The 19,614-nt window shown below is 33.3% G+C and overlaps 1 protein-coding gene across 3 annotated transcripts in view; it reads left to right on the top strand.

Annotated features, from left to right (window-relative positions):
- Positions 1–19,614, top strand: part of NCAM2 (neural cell adhesion molecule 2) — a 520,619-nt gene that overhangs the window by 370,001 nt on the left and 131,004 nt on the right. For all 3 annotated transcript variants that reach the window (XM_045501591.1, XM_045501590.1, XM_045501592.1), the window contains one exon: positions 10,057–10,207. In XM_045501591.1, coding sequence (XP_045357547.1) covers positions 10,057–10,207 — 151 coding nt within the window. The remainder of the gene's footprint in view (positions 1–10,056; positions 10,208–19,614) is intronic.

Here is a 19,614-nt window from a genome sequence, read left to right as displayed (position 1 = left end):
GGACTTGACTTTGGGTTCTGGTATACCAGAACTGTTGTAACAGTTCAGGAAATGGTCTAAAGGAACAGATCCATCTTGACCATGCTGTTTAAAATTTCCCATGGTAAGTGATGGACCACGGGAATCTACCCCCAAAACAAGAGCACACTGTACACACTGTATGTTAGCCAATTTGACAATAAATTGTATTAAAAAAAGAAAAAAATAAAATTCCCTATGGTAAAATGTATGATTTAATTAAGAACAAAGACATAAAGAATAGTATAATGAAATCTCATGTGTCTGTTGCTCACCTTTGCCAGTTATTAATATTATGCTATTCCAATACTAATATTTTTGATATTGTGTTTCATCTCTTTCCAATGGGCTATCTTTGTGTGAGATAGCAAGACATTTTAAATTTTGGATTAAAAAAAACATGGTACCAGATGACCTATGACTTCTTCAAAACCTTGAAATCATGGAATCCAGGCTTACTAGCAATTACTCACGTGACTTTCAGAGCAGTATGATTGAATAACATGATATCGGTGTTTACGGGATAAGTTCAATCATGTGGCAGAAGTTATTGCAACACATCTGAGCATCTTGTAATAAATGCTGACTAACAAGGTTTAGAGTATCACATGCCTCACTTTCTCACATGTCTTTTTTGTCTTCTCATGGTTGTGTGACTAAATTTTACCTCATCAGAGATGTAAATTTTAGATAGGAATGTCTTCTTGGCTTCTTTATTTCTTATCGATATTTTTAATAATCAATTGTTCTTACATTTCTTATTCTCCATTATGAAGGATACACGTGAACAAAATGGGAATCCAGAAATGATAGTGATCATCCTATTTTTCTTGGTTTCTTAACCTTGGAGAAAGCACTGGAATTTTACATACATTGATGATTTGAATCAGTGGGACTTTCTAGGTCCTGACTTTCTATGCTAGCCCCATACTTATGACTTAAACTCACATGTTCTGAATTTTCTGAACAACTTGATATCGAACATTTTTTTTATTATCTTTAGATTTGATTAAAATTGCACATACAATTTCACAACAAAAAAATAAGTATCTTGTCAAGCAGAGTAGCCAACAGTTAGGCTAGAATTATGGTCAACCGAACTACAAGCATATTCCCCTTAATTCTAACTTACTTTCTTAGAGGTCCAATCACAATGAATGATCATAATAAGTGACAGTAATATATACATGGAGTCAGGTTACTTTATATCACTTTGACTAGTATAAATTTGAGGGAGGTGATGCATAATCATTGGGATCTAAAAATTTAAGACCACTGAATGGTATCATAGAGTTCATATCAACGTAACATCTACAAGACTGAACTTTGACCCCAGAGTCATGGGAGTTGAACAGGGAAGTTCATCCTAATGAAGATCAAGGTCAAGGATACATGCAAACCATCCACAAGTGTAATGGCAATTATGGACAAATTCAATATCTAGAGTTTTATTAGTAGTATTATGGATGTAATAAAATATAAATCCCATCATTCAGTAATTATTTATATGTGAAATGTTTTATCATTTATCAGTAGAAATTTTATTCTTCTATAGTAGTTTTTTGTCCTGATTTTAATTTTGTTCTTTACTGAATATATTACGTTTTTATTGACAAAATATTATAAATAATTGGGATATAGTTCATAGGATTGTGAGAAAAGTCTAGCAGCAGTAAAATACTGGTGAGTAAGAAGAAAATAGGAGAGTTATTATTTCTCTTTGAGACAGAATGCCTTCAGCTATCACAATGAAATAGATGTTGTATAAGCTAGTATATTTATCACTTAGATCTGGATATCAGATGTTTTATGCCAATGTATTTATTGTGTACTAACAAGTCCTAAGCTCTTTACAAATATTCACTCATTTAATCTCCATAGCAATATTATGAATGTTGCATTCTTATTCCCATTTTACAGAGAGAGAAACTGAGGTACAGCTAACTTAAGTAGCTAACTCCAGGTCACCAAGGTTGGGGGAAGCACAATCAGGATGTCAACTTCCCAGTCTGGTTCTGCAGTCTTAGCTGCTGTGTTATGCTGGCATTGGTAGCACATCCAGGCGGTAATAGAAAATAAGCAGGTCACATTCTGCAAACCATTATTTTCACAATTGTTAGCTGGAACCTGGCTCATATAATTTTTTAAAATTAGAATCTCTGAAAAAGTTTATTTGTCTTTCATTTTATATCATTGTTTCATTTTATATCATTTCAATTTTAAATATCAGTTTTAAAGTACTGAATATATAATGTGGAACAGATTGTGAGCCAGTTATTAAAATATGGGCATATATAGTAAAATATGCATATATATATATATATATAAATGTATATATGTTTATGCATATATATATATATATATATATATATATATATATATATACTCTTATAGACATGCAATAGTTTACTAATGACAGATAATACTTTCCATCCTGGGGTCTGTGACAGAACCTAGAAACACTCTTTTCCTCTTTCCTTTCATCACCACCTTTCATCCAAACATTCACTAAACACTGTTGATGCCTCTTCAAAACATTTCTAGAATTTATTCACTTCTCTCCATCTTTCCTACCCCTGCCTTTCCCCAACACCTTATCAGTGCAGTATGTTTCCCATGGGCCTCACTTCCCCCTCTTGAATTCATTCTTCACCCTGCAGCATGAGTGATTTTTTTTAAATAGCAAATGCATTTGCCTTATAACCCTAAAACCTTTCATGTCCTTTCCCGGTTGCTTAGAGAACACCCCAAATCCTTCCTTTGTCTTTAATTCTCAATACTTTTATTTACAAATAATTCACATAGAATGAAATTCACCCATTAAAATGTACAATAAAATGCACATTGGTATATTTCCAGAGCTGTGCACCTTTCCACAAAATCAATTTTGGAGTATTCTCATCCTCTCAAAAAGAAATTCCTCTTCTTTTGACCATTACTCCCGATCTCACACCACCGGCCACCCCTAGGCAATCACAATACACTTCTGAATCTATAGATTTGTCTATTCTGGATATTTCATATACATGGAAGCATTCAATATGTGGCTTTGTTACTAACTTTTTTCACTTCCCCTAATGTTTTCAAGGTTCATCCGTATTGTAGTTTGTGTAAGTACTTTCTTTTTATTGCTATATAATACTCCACTGTGTAAATATATCACATTCTATTTATGCAGGCATTAATAGATGGACAGTGTGTTGCTTTCACTTTTTGGTTTTATTAATAATTCTGTTATGGATGTTCACGTATAAGGTTTTATTGTGGACATCTATCTTTAATTCTTTTGGGAATATAATTGCTGAATCATACGATAACTCTATGTTTAACATTCTGGGTAACTGTTAGACTTTTTATCCGGGGCACCTGCTCCATTTTTTACATTCCCACCCACCAGCAGTGCGTGAAAGTGCCAATTTGTCCATAGCTTCACCAACACTATTATCCGTCTTTTTTATTACAGCCAGCCCCGAGGGTGTGACGTGGTATTGTGGTTTTGATTTACATTTTCATGGTAGCTAATGAATTTGAACATCTTTTCATGTTTTCAGTGATCTTCCCTTGACTTCTGAGGCTTGTTATGGCAGCCTTGTCCCTCTCCAGACACTTTATGTCCTATCCCTCTCCACTTTATATTGAGTATTACAGTTCTAGTGAGCTTCTGTCATCTTTTTGAATGATTCAGTTTCCCTTCTAGTTCAGGTCTGTTGGTTCCCATTTCCTTCCTACCTTTCCCTCTTTTTTGCTTGGCCAGAGCTGACTTCATGAATGTATGATGTGCATAATTGCGTAGAGCCTGACATTCAAAAGGGCCCTGTATTTGCTTCCATATATTGCTGTGTTTGCTTTGAAATCCATGACCATTTTTGGATAAGAAACCCCACATTTCATTTTGCAGTAGGCCCTGCAAATTATGTAGCCAGTCTGGTGCCTGTCTTATCATTATTACTTATCCTTCAGGTCTCAGTTTAGACAGAGATACCTACAAGAGGTGTTCCCCACCACTGTAGACTGTATTATGTGTCTTCCTGTATTTCATCTATACCAGCATGTATTATGGTTTGTCATTTTCTCGTCTAAGCCTTTGACCTATTAGACTAAAGGCTTTGCCTTTCTGATCTATTTTTCTATCCTCAGAAGCCAGCATAGTGCCTGTTACTCAGCCTTCGTAAGATGTGTACTTCAACTACATAGTTATGGCTCACGTGATGGGCCATAGAGGGAATAATTCCAAACATGAGCTCCAGGGCCAGACAGCCTCGATATTCAGTCATATCATTTGTAAACTGTTTGGAAACTGGGTATTTAATGTATTGTTTCCTCAATTTCTCATCTTTAAAGTGAGGATAATAGTAGTCCAAATCTTATAATAGGGATTAAGTGAACTAATAAAGGTAAAACATTGAAAATAACATCTAACTACCGTTTACTATATTTGTTACCTGCTATCATTGTTATATTCAGTTTCTGTTTCCTGAATAAATTATTGATTCTATGTGCAAAGAGAAGAGAAGGGCACTAGAACCTCGTGAAAAACTATGCAAGTTAAGGAGTTATATTGTATAGGGGTGCCTGGGTGGCTCAGTCAGTTAAGCATCGACTCTTGGTTTGTGAGTTCAGAGCCTCACGTCTGGCTCCATGCTCACAGTGCCGAGTCTGGTCGGGATTGTCTGTCTGTCTCCTTCTCTATCTTCCCCTTCTCCACTCCCCGCTCAAAGTATCTCTGTCTCTCTTAAAATAAATATATAAACTTTAATTTTTTTTAAGTAGTTACATTGTACACATTACTCTTCCTTACGTGAATTTGCAATGCTAGGAAGAAGGTTAATTGTACAAAAGGTGTTTATGAAACCAAAATAGGAAGAAAATTAGGAAGCTGGGAACAAACCCCAAGGAAAGAGAAATTAATGCTAAGAGCAAGTATAAGGATCTTATAAGGAGGGAAGAGAATCTTTCTGTTTAAAATTCTTTACAGAAACTGTTCAACTGAACACAATGTTAACACAATTTGAGGAGGTGAGTTTGAGTAAATTAATGCCAGTAACCTTTGGAAAGTGTTTTCTTGTTTATATAATTAGTAGTCATGCTTTGACATTACCTGTAAGTATTTGAAGTTGAGCTTAATTTATAGTCAGCAGAGATATAATGCCATTATGAAAAGGCAAACAGAATGTATAATAAAGGGGTACATGTTTTCTGTATGTCTACATTTGTCTTGGGTTATATATGCTGTCTCTGCTTGTCCAACATGAGGAGATCACATGTGCCCTTAACACTTTCCTTTGTGCTTGCTGACTTCTCTCAGTTCCTTCATATGCTTTCTGGGGGCGCAGGCTTGGACTTATGTCTGCAAAGCTCTTCCTCTTTCACTATTTACAGTTCATAGTCCGCACTTTCGTTTTATCAAGGAAAATGCCTGTGACTCTACCCTACCCCTCCATTTACTCAACCCAAGATAAAACTTGGGTGTTCTACCTGGAACCTTTCAGTTTATTTGTATTATTATTTTTTTTTAATGTGTATTTATGTGAGAGACAGACAGACAGACAGAAAGAATCCAAGTGGGGTAGGGGTGGAGAGAGAGGGACACCCAGAATCTAAAGCAGGCTCCAGGCTCTAAGCTGACAGCACAGAGCCCAACAATGGGCTTGAACTCATGGACCACGAGATCATGACCTGAGCCAAAGTCGGACGTTTAACCAACGGAGTCACCCAGGCGTCCCTATTTGCATTATTTTTAAAAATGGATACCTGTTGTACTTTAATTTCCCAAAGGGTAAAAATTGTTCAGTTTTGCTCAGCATGTATCCCCAGTGCCTAAGTGCATCTTGTAGAATAATTGCACCAGAAAACAATTGCTGAATAACTAAGTGACATGATTCACAAATCTCGCAAAAGGCCAAAGGGGTCAGTGACTCTAAAAATTGTCAAAGACATCAGTATAAAGAAGAAGAAAGATTGGGAATACAGGCAACTCAAATGTGTTATGTACTACAATTGGGTTCTAAACTTGGCAATAGATGTCTAGTCAGGTAAGGTTACAAAAACAACTAATAAACAGGATACATTGTATAATTTCAAATGTCCAACAATTAAAATTGACAACAAAATATTTGTGTTGGAATTAAACTCCAGAAGGTAGTTATCACAATGATTTTTCATTAAGTGATTCTTCAAAGGACAGTAAACTCTATCAATAAACATTTTATAAAAATATTGAAATACTCTTCAAATAAGCAATTCTAAAACTGACCTTCTGGAAAGGCAAAGAATATAACATTAAATCAAATTTCAAAGAGTGCCTTTCTAAAAAGGATTGGAATAATAATGTATAGTCAGGCACTTTACTTTCCAATCATCTTACTTAATGCAATGATAGAACCTGAAAATACTAGACGGACAGCTAATATGCCCATTAACCTGTCTCAGTCAAATATCAGATGTCTTAAATGAATCTTCAGTAGGTGGTGAATCAAAGCCAAGATATAAATTAATTTTCTTTCAGAAATGTGTAATGCCTTTTTGTGACACAAAGAGAAAGATGTCCTTTGAAATGTTAGATATGAGAAGGAATGACTTTGGTCTTCTAGTATAAGTATTTGAGACAAATGGATATTGTAATTATTATAGAGCCAATGTCAAGTCTGAAAGTGACTTATGATTTCCGGGGGAATCACATACCTTCCCACAGAAATTCTGTTCTTCCAGAATTTCTGTTAATAACTTCAGATACATTGAAAATAACTTTTCAATCTCCACATCTTTACTAATTTCATACTAATTTTACAAACACCAGTAGTTTTTCACAAGTCAAAACCATATCATTTACAACAGGAAATAACAAAAGCACATGTTTATTTTCAAAGGAGATATATTTGCCTTTCAATTCTGGGAAAGAACGGTATTTTTCCTAATAGAAAAATGAAGAATTTGTTTTGTATCATTAATAAGCTATTTTATCACATTAACAAAGATAATAAGTGCAAGTTGTTAATCCATAGTAAATAATAATAATACTAAATAATAGCTGGAGGAATATATTTCCTTTACTCAACCACATTTACGTTTTCACTATAACTTAATTTGCCTTATAAGATATTAGAATAGAATGGTCCTGTCCTTGGTACTAGTCCAGGTGACTTTAACATAAAGTACCATAAAAATAAAAATGTTCTCACCTTTGTTCAACTATAATATCACCCTACAGGATGAATCCCGAAGTTTCAATAAGATTAGAAAAGTAGTGTGTCCTAAGAAATGCACAGAGTTTAAAGTAGTAATTATAAGCAATTACTATATTGGCATGTTCTACCACATTTAATAATTATTTAAAATAGTCAACCGGGGACTGTTTTGAATATAAATTTATATTTTTCCAAGAAGTTAAAAGGATGTGGGAGAATCCTGCCATGTAAATATGGAAGAGATAAAGAGGGAAAGGTTGAAACAGGTCTGTCGAGAGTGCTTATGGAAATAACAGTACATGTAATTCACATTAATTGGAATCCAAATTAGTGGTATCCAAATTGTAAAGTGTGCTTAGACAAAAAAAGGGATATCTTAGAAATGTCATATGGAAGTACTGAAATGTCAGGTTGAGACACTGGGAGTTTATTTAGGTATCAGCACAATGTTATTCACGATCATAGAGCGCAGCAGATGTGAAACCTTCATGAAGTTGGTATGAGAATTAAAAGTTTGCTTTTTAAAAAACATATTCTTAGCTACACAAGAATTTCTGCATCTGCAATGAGATCTTGCTAGAGAAACATGGGAAATAACATAATGCTGATGGCTTTTGCAGAGTCGGGGAATCTTTTTCGGTCACATTCACCCTGAGTGTGATTGTTCTCTTGAAATCCAGAGATGTGTGTGAGCATCTGTCCAACACAGCACAGCCAAGGTTCCAGATAGTAGAAGCAGAGAGCAGAGGGCTCTATGGAAACACGGTTGCTAGACATTGAAAATGATAATATTGAGCAAGATGATAAATCATTGTCATCATTTAAAATATAAATAGATAAAGGCTCAAACTGATCCAAGACTGAAGACACAGTCAAGCATGGGACATGGGAAAGAATTAGTATCAGTCATGGAAGGGAAGACAAGAGGGGTAGAAGAAGTTATTCTGGGTGATGGAGTGATGTGCTCACATTTGTTCGTGCTGGTTGGAGAAACACATAAAACAAGAAGGCCCTGAAGGAGAGGTATCTGGTCCTGTAACTCTCCAGAGAAAAAGGGATTCTGGATGGAGAAGGGTGACTAATGATCGCAAGTGTAAGGGGGAGGATGAGACTGTCTAGGACAGAGTACAGGGGCCTCCAGAGAGAGAGGAAGCTGCAACCCAGATTAAAAAGTAGACAGAGAAATGACACTGGGAGAAAAAATAGGAGAGTGTGGGTGTCCTGAAAGCCAAAGGAAGTCTGCACATAAGGAAGGAAGGATAGTTCAGTGAGATCCAACGATAAATAGAAGTGCAGTAAGATAAAGAACTCGGAATACCCACTTAGTGACTGAAAAGTAGTTAGTTACTTTGTATAACAAATTGGCCATTCTGCTTTTGAGTTTACTCATTCTAATTTTAACTTTGGTGAGTTTCTGCATTTTTTTTCCTTTTCTCTCAAGTAAGTAATTGGGTTGGCAGCCAAACATCTTAAATATTGGCAGAAGAGAATGCCTTCTGCTTGAAAACCTCACCTTACTATCTTTTAGCAATTCTTGAAAGTTGGAGAACATGTTTTTGGCCTAGAAATCCTGATCTAAGTTGCATAATACATTCCTCAGCATGTTTTTGTTTCTTTGTTTTTGAAGACCATTTTTATGATAATGATTGTAAATAAATTATGAGTGACTGATATGATTGTGTGGTAATTACATTCCTATATAAAAGTAGAAAGCAAAAAATGGTTGTGTTGTGTCCCAAGCAATTTCATGTTTCAAAAAGAGCTTTAAAATAGTCTGTTGATATGAATACAAGAAAATAAACACCAAGTTTTAATAATACAAAGTGCACACATGTATTGAAATTTATTTCAATTTCAGTTACATAGAAAATTAAACAACCATTATGTTATTACATAATAACTTACATATTTCAAAATAAATGTGTGGCCTGCAGTGTTTATTGAGGCATTAAAACCTCAGACGTTGAAAATAATCATTTCAATAATAGTAAAGTACATGTTTCCAATGAATTATAAAATGACAAATTTTACTATATTTCCTGATTGTAGAAAGTAAAATTCAGTGAGTAAACTATCTGTGTTTTAACATGTGTGCTATAAAGGCATTTAAGTGATTTAAGAAAATAATTGTAGTTCTACCCATTAGGTTGCACACAAGAATTCTTATTTGAAATATAATCTATAAACTATTGGATTATGAGCAATTCCTTGATTTGAATCAATATTCGTGGAGTACATGATTAATCATTTTTATGTTGTTTCCATTGACTTTCTAAGAGTGACTTTCATAGTGCTGTTTTTAATAATTTACCTGTGATAGGTACAGTGCTAATTAGGCTTATGAACAGTACTATTTCATTCATTCAACAATAACTATAAATTCCTCTTGGGCTTCAGTTGTCGTACATCTTGATACATTGCCTTTACATGGTGAAATAGGGAACTAAGGTGAAAACAAGAATATCATTTTGACTGGTGAGTTTTAGCCAGAATTGAATAGGCATTGTTGTTTCGCTATGTTTGCAAGGAGCATAATTGGAAGCCAACAAAGCCCTTCCTAGAAGAACATGCAAGGTTTTGAAAAAGCAAAGAGCGCATTATATAAAGGAGGTTGATAAAACACGTGTTTAAGTTTTTTCTACATGTCAGGTTCCCTATGAGCAAATGGGCAGGTAAAAATGGAAAAGCTAAAAGCAGTAAATCATAAATACAGAAACATGACTTTAAAAATCCTTAATGCAGGTAAGACTTTCTGTTTTCATTTATTATATGTGTGATAAACGCCCTATGTTTGGTCATCATTTTGCACGAACCAAGCGTAAAATCTTTCTTTTTCCTGAATCGATGCAAACAGAGCCCAGACGGCCGTATCGAAGTCAAAGGGCAGCATGGAAGCTCATCACTGCACATTAAAGATGTGAAGTTGTCAGATTCAGGGAGATATGACTGTGAAGCCGCAAGTAGGATTGGAGGGCACCAAAAGAGCATGTACCTTGATATTGAATGTAAGTTATTTTCTTTTTGTATGTTTATTGAAACAGCTTTTTCTGCTTTAGAAAGTATGAATTTGAGTAGGAAAATCAAAATACATGTGTAATTCATGATTCCACTATTTAACGCAAGCTCTGGAACAAATGCGGCCACTCAAAGTCAGTTATTAGAGACATCTAGTGGATGCTGTGGGACATTTCGCAGTGCCGTGTGTTGAATGCTTTTCCATACTGCTTATTCTGAAAACTGTGATTTTCATTTTTACTTTTTTTCAGCCTTTAACCCAAACACAATATACATTAAACTGCATTAGTTTTCAGTGGTTGTCAGTATCTCCTTAGAGTTTTATCTGTTTATTTCTAAGATTGATGGTCCTGTGTTTCACATATGTGGTTACTTTGTTGAGATATTTTGCATCCTCCTAAGATACAAAAATAGTGTTTTCAAAATGATTGAATGCATCAGCACTTATATTTTATCGAAGTAATGTTTACTGTCTGGAAGTGCAAACGATGACAAGGAGAGATGTTAAATAAATACAAGGGTTTTCATAATTTTGTGTGATTTGGGGAATATGAGGGCTAATGCGAATGCTCAATCCACCTTAGGTCATTGCATGGGATTTTAGAATAATTTCATATATATGTTCATAAAAAAGAAAGAGTTTTAATATTATTTTCAATAAATCATCAATTTTGGAGGTTTTCTGATGTTGAAAACGTAGCTGTCTTAGTGGGAATGTATAAGATGCTCTTTTTAAATGAGTTTATGTGTGTGTGTGTGTGTGTGTGTGTGTGTGTTAACGTTAATTTATCTTCAGAGAGAAAGAGAGCAGGGAAGGGGCAGAGAGAAAGGGGGAGACAGAGAATCCCAAGCAGGTTCTACGCTATCAGCACAAAGCCCAATGCTGGGCTTGAACCCATGGACTGTGAGATCACGATCAAGTCAAAACCAAGAGTCACATGCTTAACCGACTGAGCCACCCAAGTGCCCCAAGATGCTCTTATTGATAACACATTTCTATTGGGTAATTTATAGTACATTAATACTGACAGAATATGGGGGTAACTGTGAAATAAGGTGTATTTTCTTATTGAGAATGTCTTTTGAAAGCAAATATTTTCTCAAGAACAAGCACAAATAATCCATATTATTTTCATAAATGTTCTTAAGAAATTCATGGAAAGGCCAATTAAATAATTCTAAAAAATTATGAAGGATATTAAGTAATTCTATCACAAATTACTGATTTCATTGCTAAAGTTAGGGAACCTCCAAGAAAGTCATTTTATTACTATCATACGTCTTAAAAACAGAAACAAACAAACAAAAAAGCCATGATACTATTCAGGACACAAAGGAAGAAGTGATGCTGTTAACTTATTTAGCTTTCTTTTCTAATACTGTTTTCTGGTATTTTCCCATTATTTTGTGTATACATATATATATCTTTTTCATGTCAACAACACTTGTAGCAAATTACAAACATTTCTCCAACTTTCAACATGTCTGTTTATATTTTATAATTCAAAATATGTATTTTAAACCAAAGTTTACTTTATTATTTTTTTTCTTTTTCTGTAATGTGGACCAACATAAGCAAAAATTTAAGAGTGCTGAAGCATGTTTTGTATTAGAACTGCCCAACCAGTTTAGAGAGGAAGTTTGTAGAATACATCCAGCCCCTTACCACTGTCCTAAAAAAAGTGATAAGCATCATATTCTCTTAAGAAGACTTCATATATAAGACTTTTTGTTTTGCGTTTTGTAAACATTTAAAAGCTTTTTTGACAGATCACAGAATTATTACGAAATCACTGCTCTAAGTGCCCAGAAAAGTGGAGCTCATGAGAAAAGAATATCGTTGATATTTCCAAAACAGGGTAAGGCAGACTGGCTCATATAGACAGTATCAGGTTAACATACCAGCACTAGGATTGGTGCTGATTAATTGTGTGACCTACATTCCTGGAACCTCAGTTACCATTTATGTCAAATAAGAAGGTTGAAGGAAGAGATTCTTGGGGCTTTGTTATACTCAACCATTTAAAAATGCTTTGACTCAAGCACACCCACATCCCTCAAAAGTTCCCTGTAGCTTCTTCATTATCTTCCATGCATGCCTACATACGTGTTCAGTATGAAATAAAAGTTAAATTAAGACCTCTAATTTCAGTGTCTATATTTTAAAACCTCATTGAAAAGAATTTTAAAAAGCCATACTAGGTCAAACCTTGGTTCTTTTCATTAAGCTCTTTTAAGATTCGGAATCAGTACTGAGTGATTATGGACACAAAATGAATAAAATGGAACTCACGCTTTATTAGAACACTGGGGTTGACAGATTTAAATCAAACCTCAACTTAAATTCAAATTTTAAAGTGATAGATGGAGAAAAATATCAAGATAATGTGAAACACTGGTATATAATGATGTGAGATTTTTAGTTATTACTGATTTCAACTAGGTAGAGAATAATGGGATATACACAAATGATTGTGAACTGCAGTATGAATTGTATGTTCTTGTGACCTTTTAAGAAAATACATATTTTAATACAAAAAAATAAACCCCAAATACTCTGGTTTTCAACGACTGATGTAATAAAGTACAAGTTGCTTTTGGTCACAGATGTATTACCTCTTTGCTTTAAAGTTTTAGACATTGGTCAGCCTGTTTCATTTTTCTGAAGTAAATGTTTGGAATACAGCTTATGAGCGAACTATATAGTATCTCTTATTTAGATAGGATAAAAAAAAACTTGCTATGTAAAAGAATGTTTTGACAATTCTTTGAACATTCCTTGAGGTTGTGGTTCCTATCTTGTTGATGAGAAACTGGCTAGGTAAATCTATTTTAAAAATAATAAAATAGTCTTTTTCAACTCTTAAATCATTCCTTTAAGATAATTTTTATTTCGTTTTGTTGAAACTGAGTTTGATAGCTCTTAGAGCACGTCATCATTTTTTGCTTTTTAAAACAATTTTGAGTGTTTAATTTTATTCTTCTTTAGTGGAAATAATTAAAAATATATATATCCTCTGTGGACAATTTTATTGAAATAGAGTTGAACTGTAGTACAACGCCAATATATAAAAGGCAAAATGTGATCAGTTTTGACATATGTATGTGCCCTCAAATCCATCACAATAACCTAAACAAACATTTACATCACCCCCAAGAGTTTTCTCAAACTCCTTTGTAATGTATTTGCCCTTCCATTCTCTTCCCCAGGCAACTGTAAATCTACTTTCTATCATAATTTAGAGACACTTCCAGAACTTTTTATATATGGAATCATACAATATTATGTTAATTTTAACTTTTTACTAAACACTTTCAGTCAGTATGCATTGGTACACATGTGATGCGAAAATTTATAAGTTGTTCCTGTCTTTGCATTGTATGATTGAAACAGAGTTTATGTATTTAGTCACCTGTTGATGAGCATTTCGTTTTTTTCAATTTGAGGCGATTATGAAAAGCCTTTGTGAACATTTTTGAACATCATGTGGACATATTTCTTCTTTTTTCTGGAATAAATATGTTTCTTTGAAAAGCAAAAGGTTTTAACTTTGCTCAAGTCCAACTTATCAAATTTGACTCATGTGTAATATAATTCATGTTCCATCTAGGAAATCATTACCTAACCTAAGGCCACAGAGACTTATGTCTAGGCTTTCTTTTTATTGTTATATTGCTTTACATTTTGCATTAAAATCTATGATCTATTTTGGATTCTTTTTGTGGAGTCAACATATATTTTTTTTTCATGCCTATATCCAAATGATTCAGCACTCTTTATTGAAAAGACTTTCCTTATCTTAGCTAAGGATTTGCCAATATTGTTGATTTTACAAAATATTAGTTTGGGGCTTTATCAATTTATATTCTTTATCATAAATCTATTTTCTAGTTTGTTGATTTACATTTTATTTCCATTCTATATATTTTGGTCTTGCTTTGGTTTTTGGCCATAGATTCTTAAAGTGGAATATTAGGTCATTTACTTCAGATATTTCTTATTTTCTAATATAACCATATAAAACTCTAAATTTTTCACTAAATAATACTTCAGCGCAACCTGCAAATTACGATATGTTGTGTTTTTCTTGTCATTAGTTGAAAATATTTCCTAATTATTCTTGTGATTTTATCATTAGTCCATAGTTATTTATAAGTGTTTATTTAATCTCCAGATATTTAGCATGTTCCTAGATTTCTTGCTGTTATTTATTTCTTCATTCAATTCTGTTTAAAATTACCCCCTTATATGATTGTTATTATTTTTTATTTATTGAGATTTGTTTTATGTCCCAGCATATGATCTATTTTGGTAACTACACAGTGTGTATGGAAAGCACATGTATTCTGCAGTCATAGAATGCTGTGTGTTAGAAATACCAATCAGATGGCGGTAGGTGATAGTCTTATTTAAATCTTCTATGTCTTTATTGACTTTCTTTGTATAGCTGTTTTATGAGAATGAGAGGTGTTAAAATCCTCTACCATGACTGTGAACTTTTCTCTCTCACTTTCCTCCTGTTGATTTTTGTGTCATGTATCTTTAGGCTCAGTGGGGCCGTGCACATTTACAGTTTGTATATTGTTTTAGTTTTCTATTTCTTCTATAACCAGTGACCACAAACTTAATTGCTATAAGCAACACAAATACGTTACCCTTCAGTTCTGGAAGTCGGAGGTTCAAAATGATTTTCACTGCAATGAAAAGTCAGTAGGGCTGTGTTCCTTTGTGGGGATTGTTTTCTTGTCCGTTTCAGCTTCTAGAATCTGCCCACATTTTTTGGCTCTTGGTCCTCTCCCATCTCTAAAGCCAGCAATGGCAGATGGAGTCTCTCTCACATCACCCCACTCTAATTCTGCTTCTTTTCTCACATCTTCTCTGTCTCTGGATTTCCTGCCATTACATGAGACCCACATTGGATAATCTAGGATATTCTTCTCAATTCAACATCTTTAACTTAATCGCAGCTGCAAAGTTCCTGTTGGAAACAAAGTTCCTGGTGTAACGCGCTTATAGATTCCGCAGATTATGACGTGAATATCTTTGGGGGATAGGTCATTATTTTCTCTCCCACATAGGTCTTCCTCATGAATTCTTTCTTTTACTTTCTCCACTAATCATTTGACTTGATGTATTTTACCTAATATTCACATAACTACTCATACCTTCCTTGGCTTACTGGTTGTACACCCATTTTCATCTGCTTACTTTCCATCTACTTACATTTTTATATGAAATAAAAATGTGCCTTTTTAGGCAGCATATGACCGAATATTGCTTTTTCATTCTTTGTGTCAATCTCTACCTTATATTAGAATATTTAAAGTAAGGATGAGCAATAAATGGGCCAGGTAATAAATATTTCAGATATTCCTGAGCCTTAAGTGGTACTTGCAAACTATCTTAAAGGCTTGTGCATTTCTTTCTTACAAATAATTAAAAATGTAAAAACCATTCTTAACTGTAAGAATACATATATGAGGTCCTTGGACTACATTTTGTCATGGTTCATAGTTTGCCATAGTTCATGCTTCAGACTATTAACTTTAATACTGTTATTGATACAGTTTCATTTAGGTATACAATTGTGTTTTCTGCTTTTTCCCTCTGTTATTTTCACATTCTGTTCAATTTTTCTGCATTAGTTTGAATTATATGAGATTTTGATATTTTAATTTGTATGTTGGCAACATGTGTTTTTTGTTTTTGTTTAAGTGATTCTCTAGGAATTATAATACACAAACCTAACATTTCACCGTCTACCTAGAGTTAATATTTTGACGCCTTATGTTAAATAGAGAAACTGCAACCATACCGGTCCTTTTACATCTGCCCACCAGTGAGCTTTTTATTGCTGATTTCATATATGTTACATCTACATTCATTGAAATCTCAGCATAAATTATGGTAAGTTTTGTATTAAAGAGTCATAAATATTTTTAGGAACTGAAGATAATATAAAATACTTTCATTTACTTAGCCATTTTGCTCTTTCTTCACCCTTAAATATCCAAATTTCTTTCTGATGTTATAGTCCTTCAGCTGTACGTATTTAACTATTCACTGTTCTTTAGATTAGATCATTTTTCCTGTTTTCTCTTCAAATTAACTGATCTTTATTTCACCATCTCCTTTCTGTTCCTGAGCCCAATCAGTGAGTTCTTTAAGATATTAATTTTTTCCTAAATTTCTAATTTTGTTCTGTTTTATATTTTCTGTTCCTCTGCTGACATTTTTTTAAATTCTTATTCATATTATGTCTGCTCTCCTTTATCTCATGGAGCATCATTAGAATAGCCACTCCAATATCTATAAATCTAAAATCTGGTAGAGTCAACATCTGGGTCATCTTGAAATGCATTTGTTAATTATCTTTTCCCTTAGAATTGATCATATGTTCCTGGTTCATTGAATGTAAAGAAATGTTAGATTGAGTCCTGGATACTGTAAATATTATGTTGTGCAGACTCTAAGTCTTTTGACAACCATCTGGAAAAAATATATTAAGCAGACATTCACTTCTAAGTTCTGTGTTGCCTCCGGTAAGCAGTGACTCAAATCTCAGTTAACTTCCTAAAGACTTTGCAATTCAAGTTTGTTCCTGTCCCATGCATTCAAAGCTCAGGGTTTAGTCTGACTTTTATGGTTTTATATGCAGAATTATGGCCTCTGCTTCTGTGACCCCTATTTGGGATTCCCCCTCACTATTCAACTTATATTGGCTTCTTCCAAGGTACCACTGTACTTCTGGACAGATTTTAGCTCCAGAATCAGGGTGAACCTCCTCAGCTATGGTGAAAAGGAAGTGGGAAACTAATTTTAATTTCCTTCCACAATCTCCTTGATTTTGTTTACTCTACAGAAGCCTTAGGTAGTGGTTTTTATGACTGTTTTTGTCTTTTTGTTTAATGTGTCATCTCTAGAGCCTTTAGTTATTACCCTTAGGTGAGATGGACAATCACAGATTTATACTGCCATTATGGAAACAGAAATTTATAAATATTCTATTTTTCATACAACCTTAAACTATAAAAATATCCGGTATCCCTAGTTTCTGGAATTGAGATATGAATGTCTTAGTTTCAGTTTTGAGTTGTTTTTAGTACATTTCTTTCCTTCACTTTTCTTTTCCAAATTTCATTTGTTTTACGTTCTCAAATAAAACACTACACTGATCAAAGATTGTTTAAAATAAAAAGTCCTAAGAAAAAGTTGCGTTTTCGTTTTCCCATTCAGCATATTGATCTTCTGTTCAGTCAATTTCATTTATCTACGCAAACCTTAATCATCCTGGAAAGTGTATTAAGTTGTCCATTTGTAAATCATTTCAGATTTAAAATTAAGATATAGGAAAGCTTTACCTGAAGTTTAAAGTTAGATATTCAGAGTTTTTAAGAAATTAAGAGCATTTAAGAAAAAAATGCTTAAAATTGATGAAAATGATGGTGGAAAACTCTTTTATGATAAGTTCTGTAAGTATGCTAGTGAAAGATGAATTTATATGTAAGTAGAAATTAGCATAATTATTAATCTTAATCTCCTTAATTGCTAAAGTTTAGATTTTACCCTTGATATACAAATAGAGGAAATGCCACAATGTTATCATTTGTCTACTGTTAGCATTATTTTGAGGTAGAATATTAAATGATCATTTGGAAATTATAACCATGGTCATAATTTAGTTAGGCAGCCTACTCTTCTTTTTCAATGGTCATCTTTGTAATGTAGTGTAATTGTATTATGAAATTTGAAACTTTTCTTACATTTATGACACCACTATTGTAACAAATCCTATATGCTTTCATATTAGTAGAAGTTTTGATTGGGCATTGCACCAATAATAAGTAATAAAACTACCTAATAAGCTTATTTCTTGGTAATTAAAGCCTGGGTTGTTATAAGATAGGATATTTTACTTAGTAGCTAATTTATACTAGCAATAAAACTTTTAGAACCTGACATGCAAGGCCATGAGAAGTTATTGTTGTAAATAAATATTTATAAGTTATAAATGGTGAGAATATTTTTATTCTGCATCTTTAAATCAAAACAGTGTAGAAACCTTGAAAACACAAAAGCATTACACAGTGTCATAAACCACCGACCAGAACAATCTTCACTGCCTGATTCAAGCTGGTACCGTATACTCTTTCTAAGAGTGAGTCAACAAGAATCAAGCCCTTTATAATTCATACCAACCACATTTGCTGTAATAACACTAAACTTAAGGTGTTTAGGAGATTAAACCTCCTTTATATAAAATTCAAAACCTCTTTTATATTTTATTTTAACAGATTTCTTGGGTTCCTGCCAGTTCACTTTCAACATTTCAAAGGCATTACCCTTACTAAGAAACATAGGTTGAACTAAAGTTCCAATTTATAGATCAAAGGAGATAACAGGCATGTGATATGTGGTTTAATAGAATAAGCACTGATTACATAGTACATTTGGTAAAAAATAGAATATCATTAAGTTTTGTGGCTATTGAATATTACCTATTAATTAGACTTAATTCTTTTATGTGATAGATTTAATTTAACAAATGATAACAATGCATGTTAAGAAGTATTAAATTTTTCATTTACGTTTTTTCTCATCCACCTCTTTGTACCTGCTTTTATCTCTTGTCAGACATAATAGCAATTTTTACACGCATTTTCTCTTTTAGTATATTAGTGTTAGCAATATCATAAACCTTTTAAAGATATGACAACATTAATTATTTAATCTTATAACAGACTCATGTTACTTCCATATTTACATGTCTTCCATAGAATTGATAAATCTTTGCTCTATCAGATAATTCTTTCCTTACGTTTTACAGTCTCTCAAGATAACAGTGATTCTAGAAGCTTGATCTGTTGCATGTACAGGGTGAGGTAGATAATATGTGACCAGGATTTTAACATTTAAAAATTATCTTAATAAACACCTTGAAATTAGAAAACCTTCTTAGTCACAGTAGACACACACATATATCTGTGATTGAAATCTTGTCTTATGACCTTAACTTTTACACTCACCATAACACCGAGTTTAATATAGAGGTTAAAAATGAAGCTCATTTGTAGAAATCAGTTGGTTCTAGTGCTATACCCACTATGATCATTTCAAGGACAGTGTCTGAGAGAAATGTAAAGCTTATCTCTATATGCAGGAGATAAGAACAGAATATTAAGAGAAAAAGGTGAAAAACCTTTTACTGTTCAGCTGTATTTTTTTTAACCCAAACTTAACATATACCCCTTGGGAAAATTTGAAATACCACGCTCCTTATGTGAAGCTACTATCAGTTATTCTAGTCTTATCACATTTCATCTCTCTCTGACAGGTATCATTTGATTCAAATCAAATCTTATTGTTCAAATGTACTTTAGAGATTGCGGTAATGAA

This window comes from Leopardus geoffroyi, chromosome C2, assembly GCF_018350155.1.
Source record: "Leopardus geoffroyi isolate Oge1 chromosome C2, O.geoffroyi_Oge1_pat1.0, whole genome shotgun sequence".
Classification (NCBI taxonomy): Eukaryota; Metazoa; Chordata; class Mammalia; order Carnivora; family Felidae; genus Leopardus; species Leopardus geoffroyi.
The sequence above is the reverse complement of the archived record's forward strand: the minus strand, read 5'-3'. Positions and strand labels throughout refer to the sequence as shown.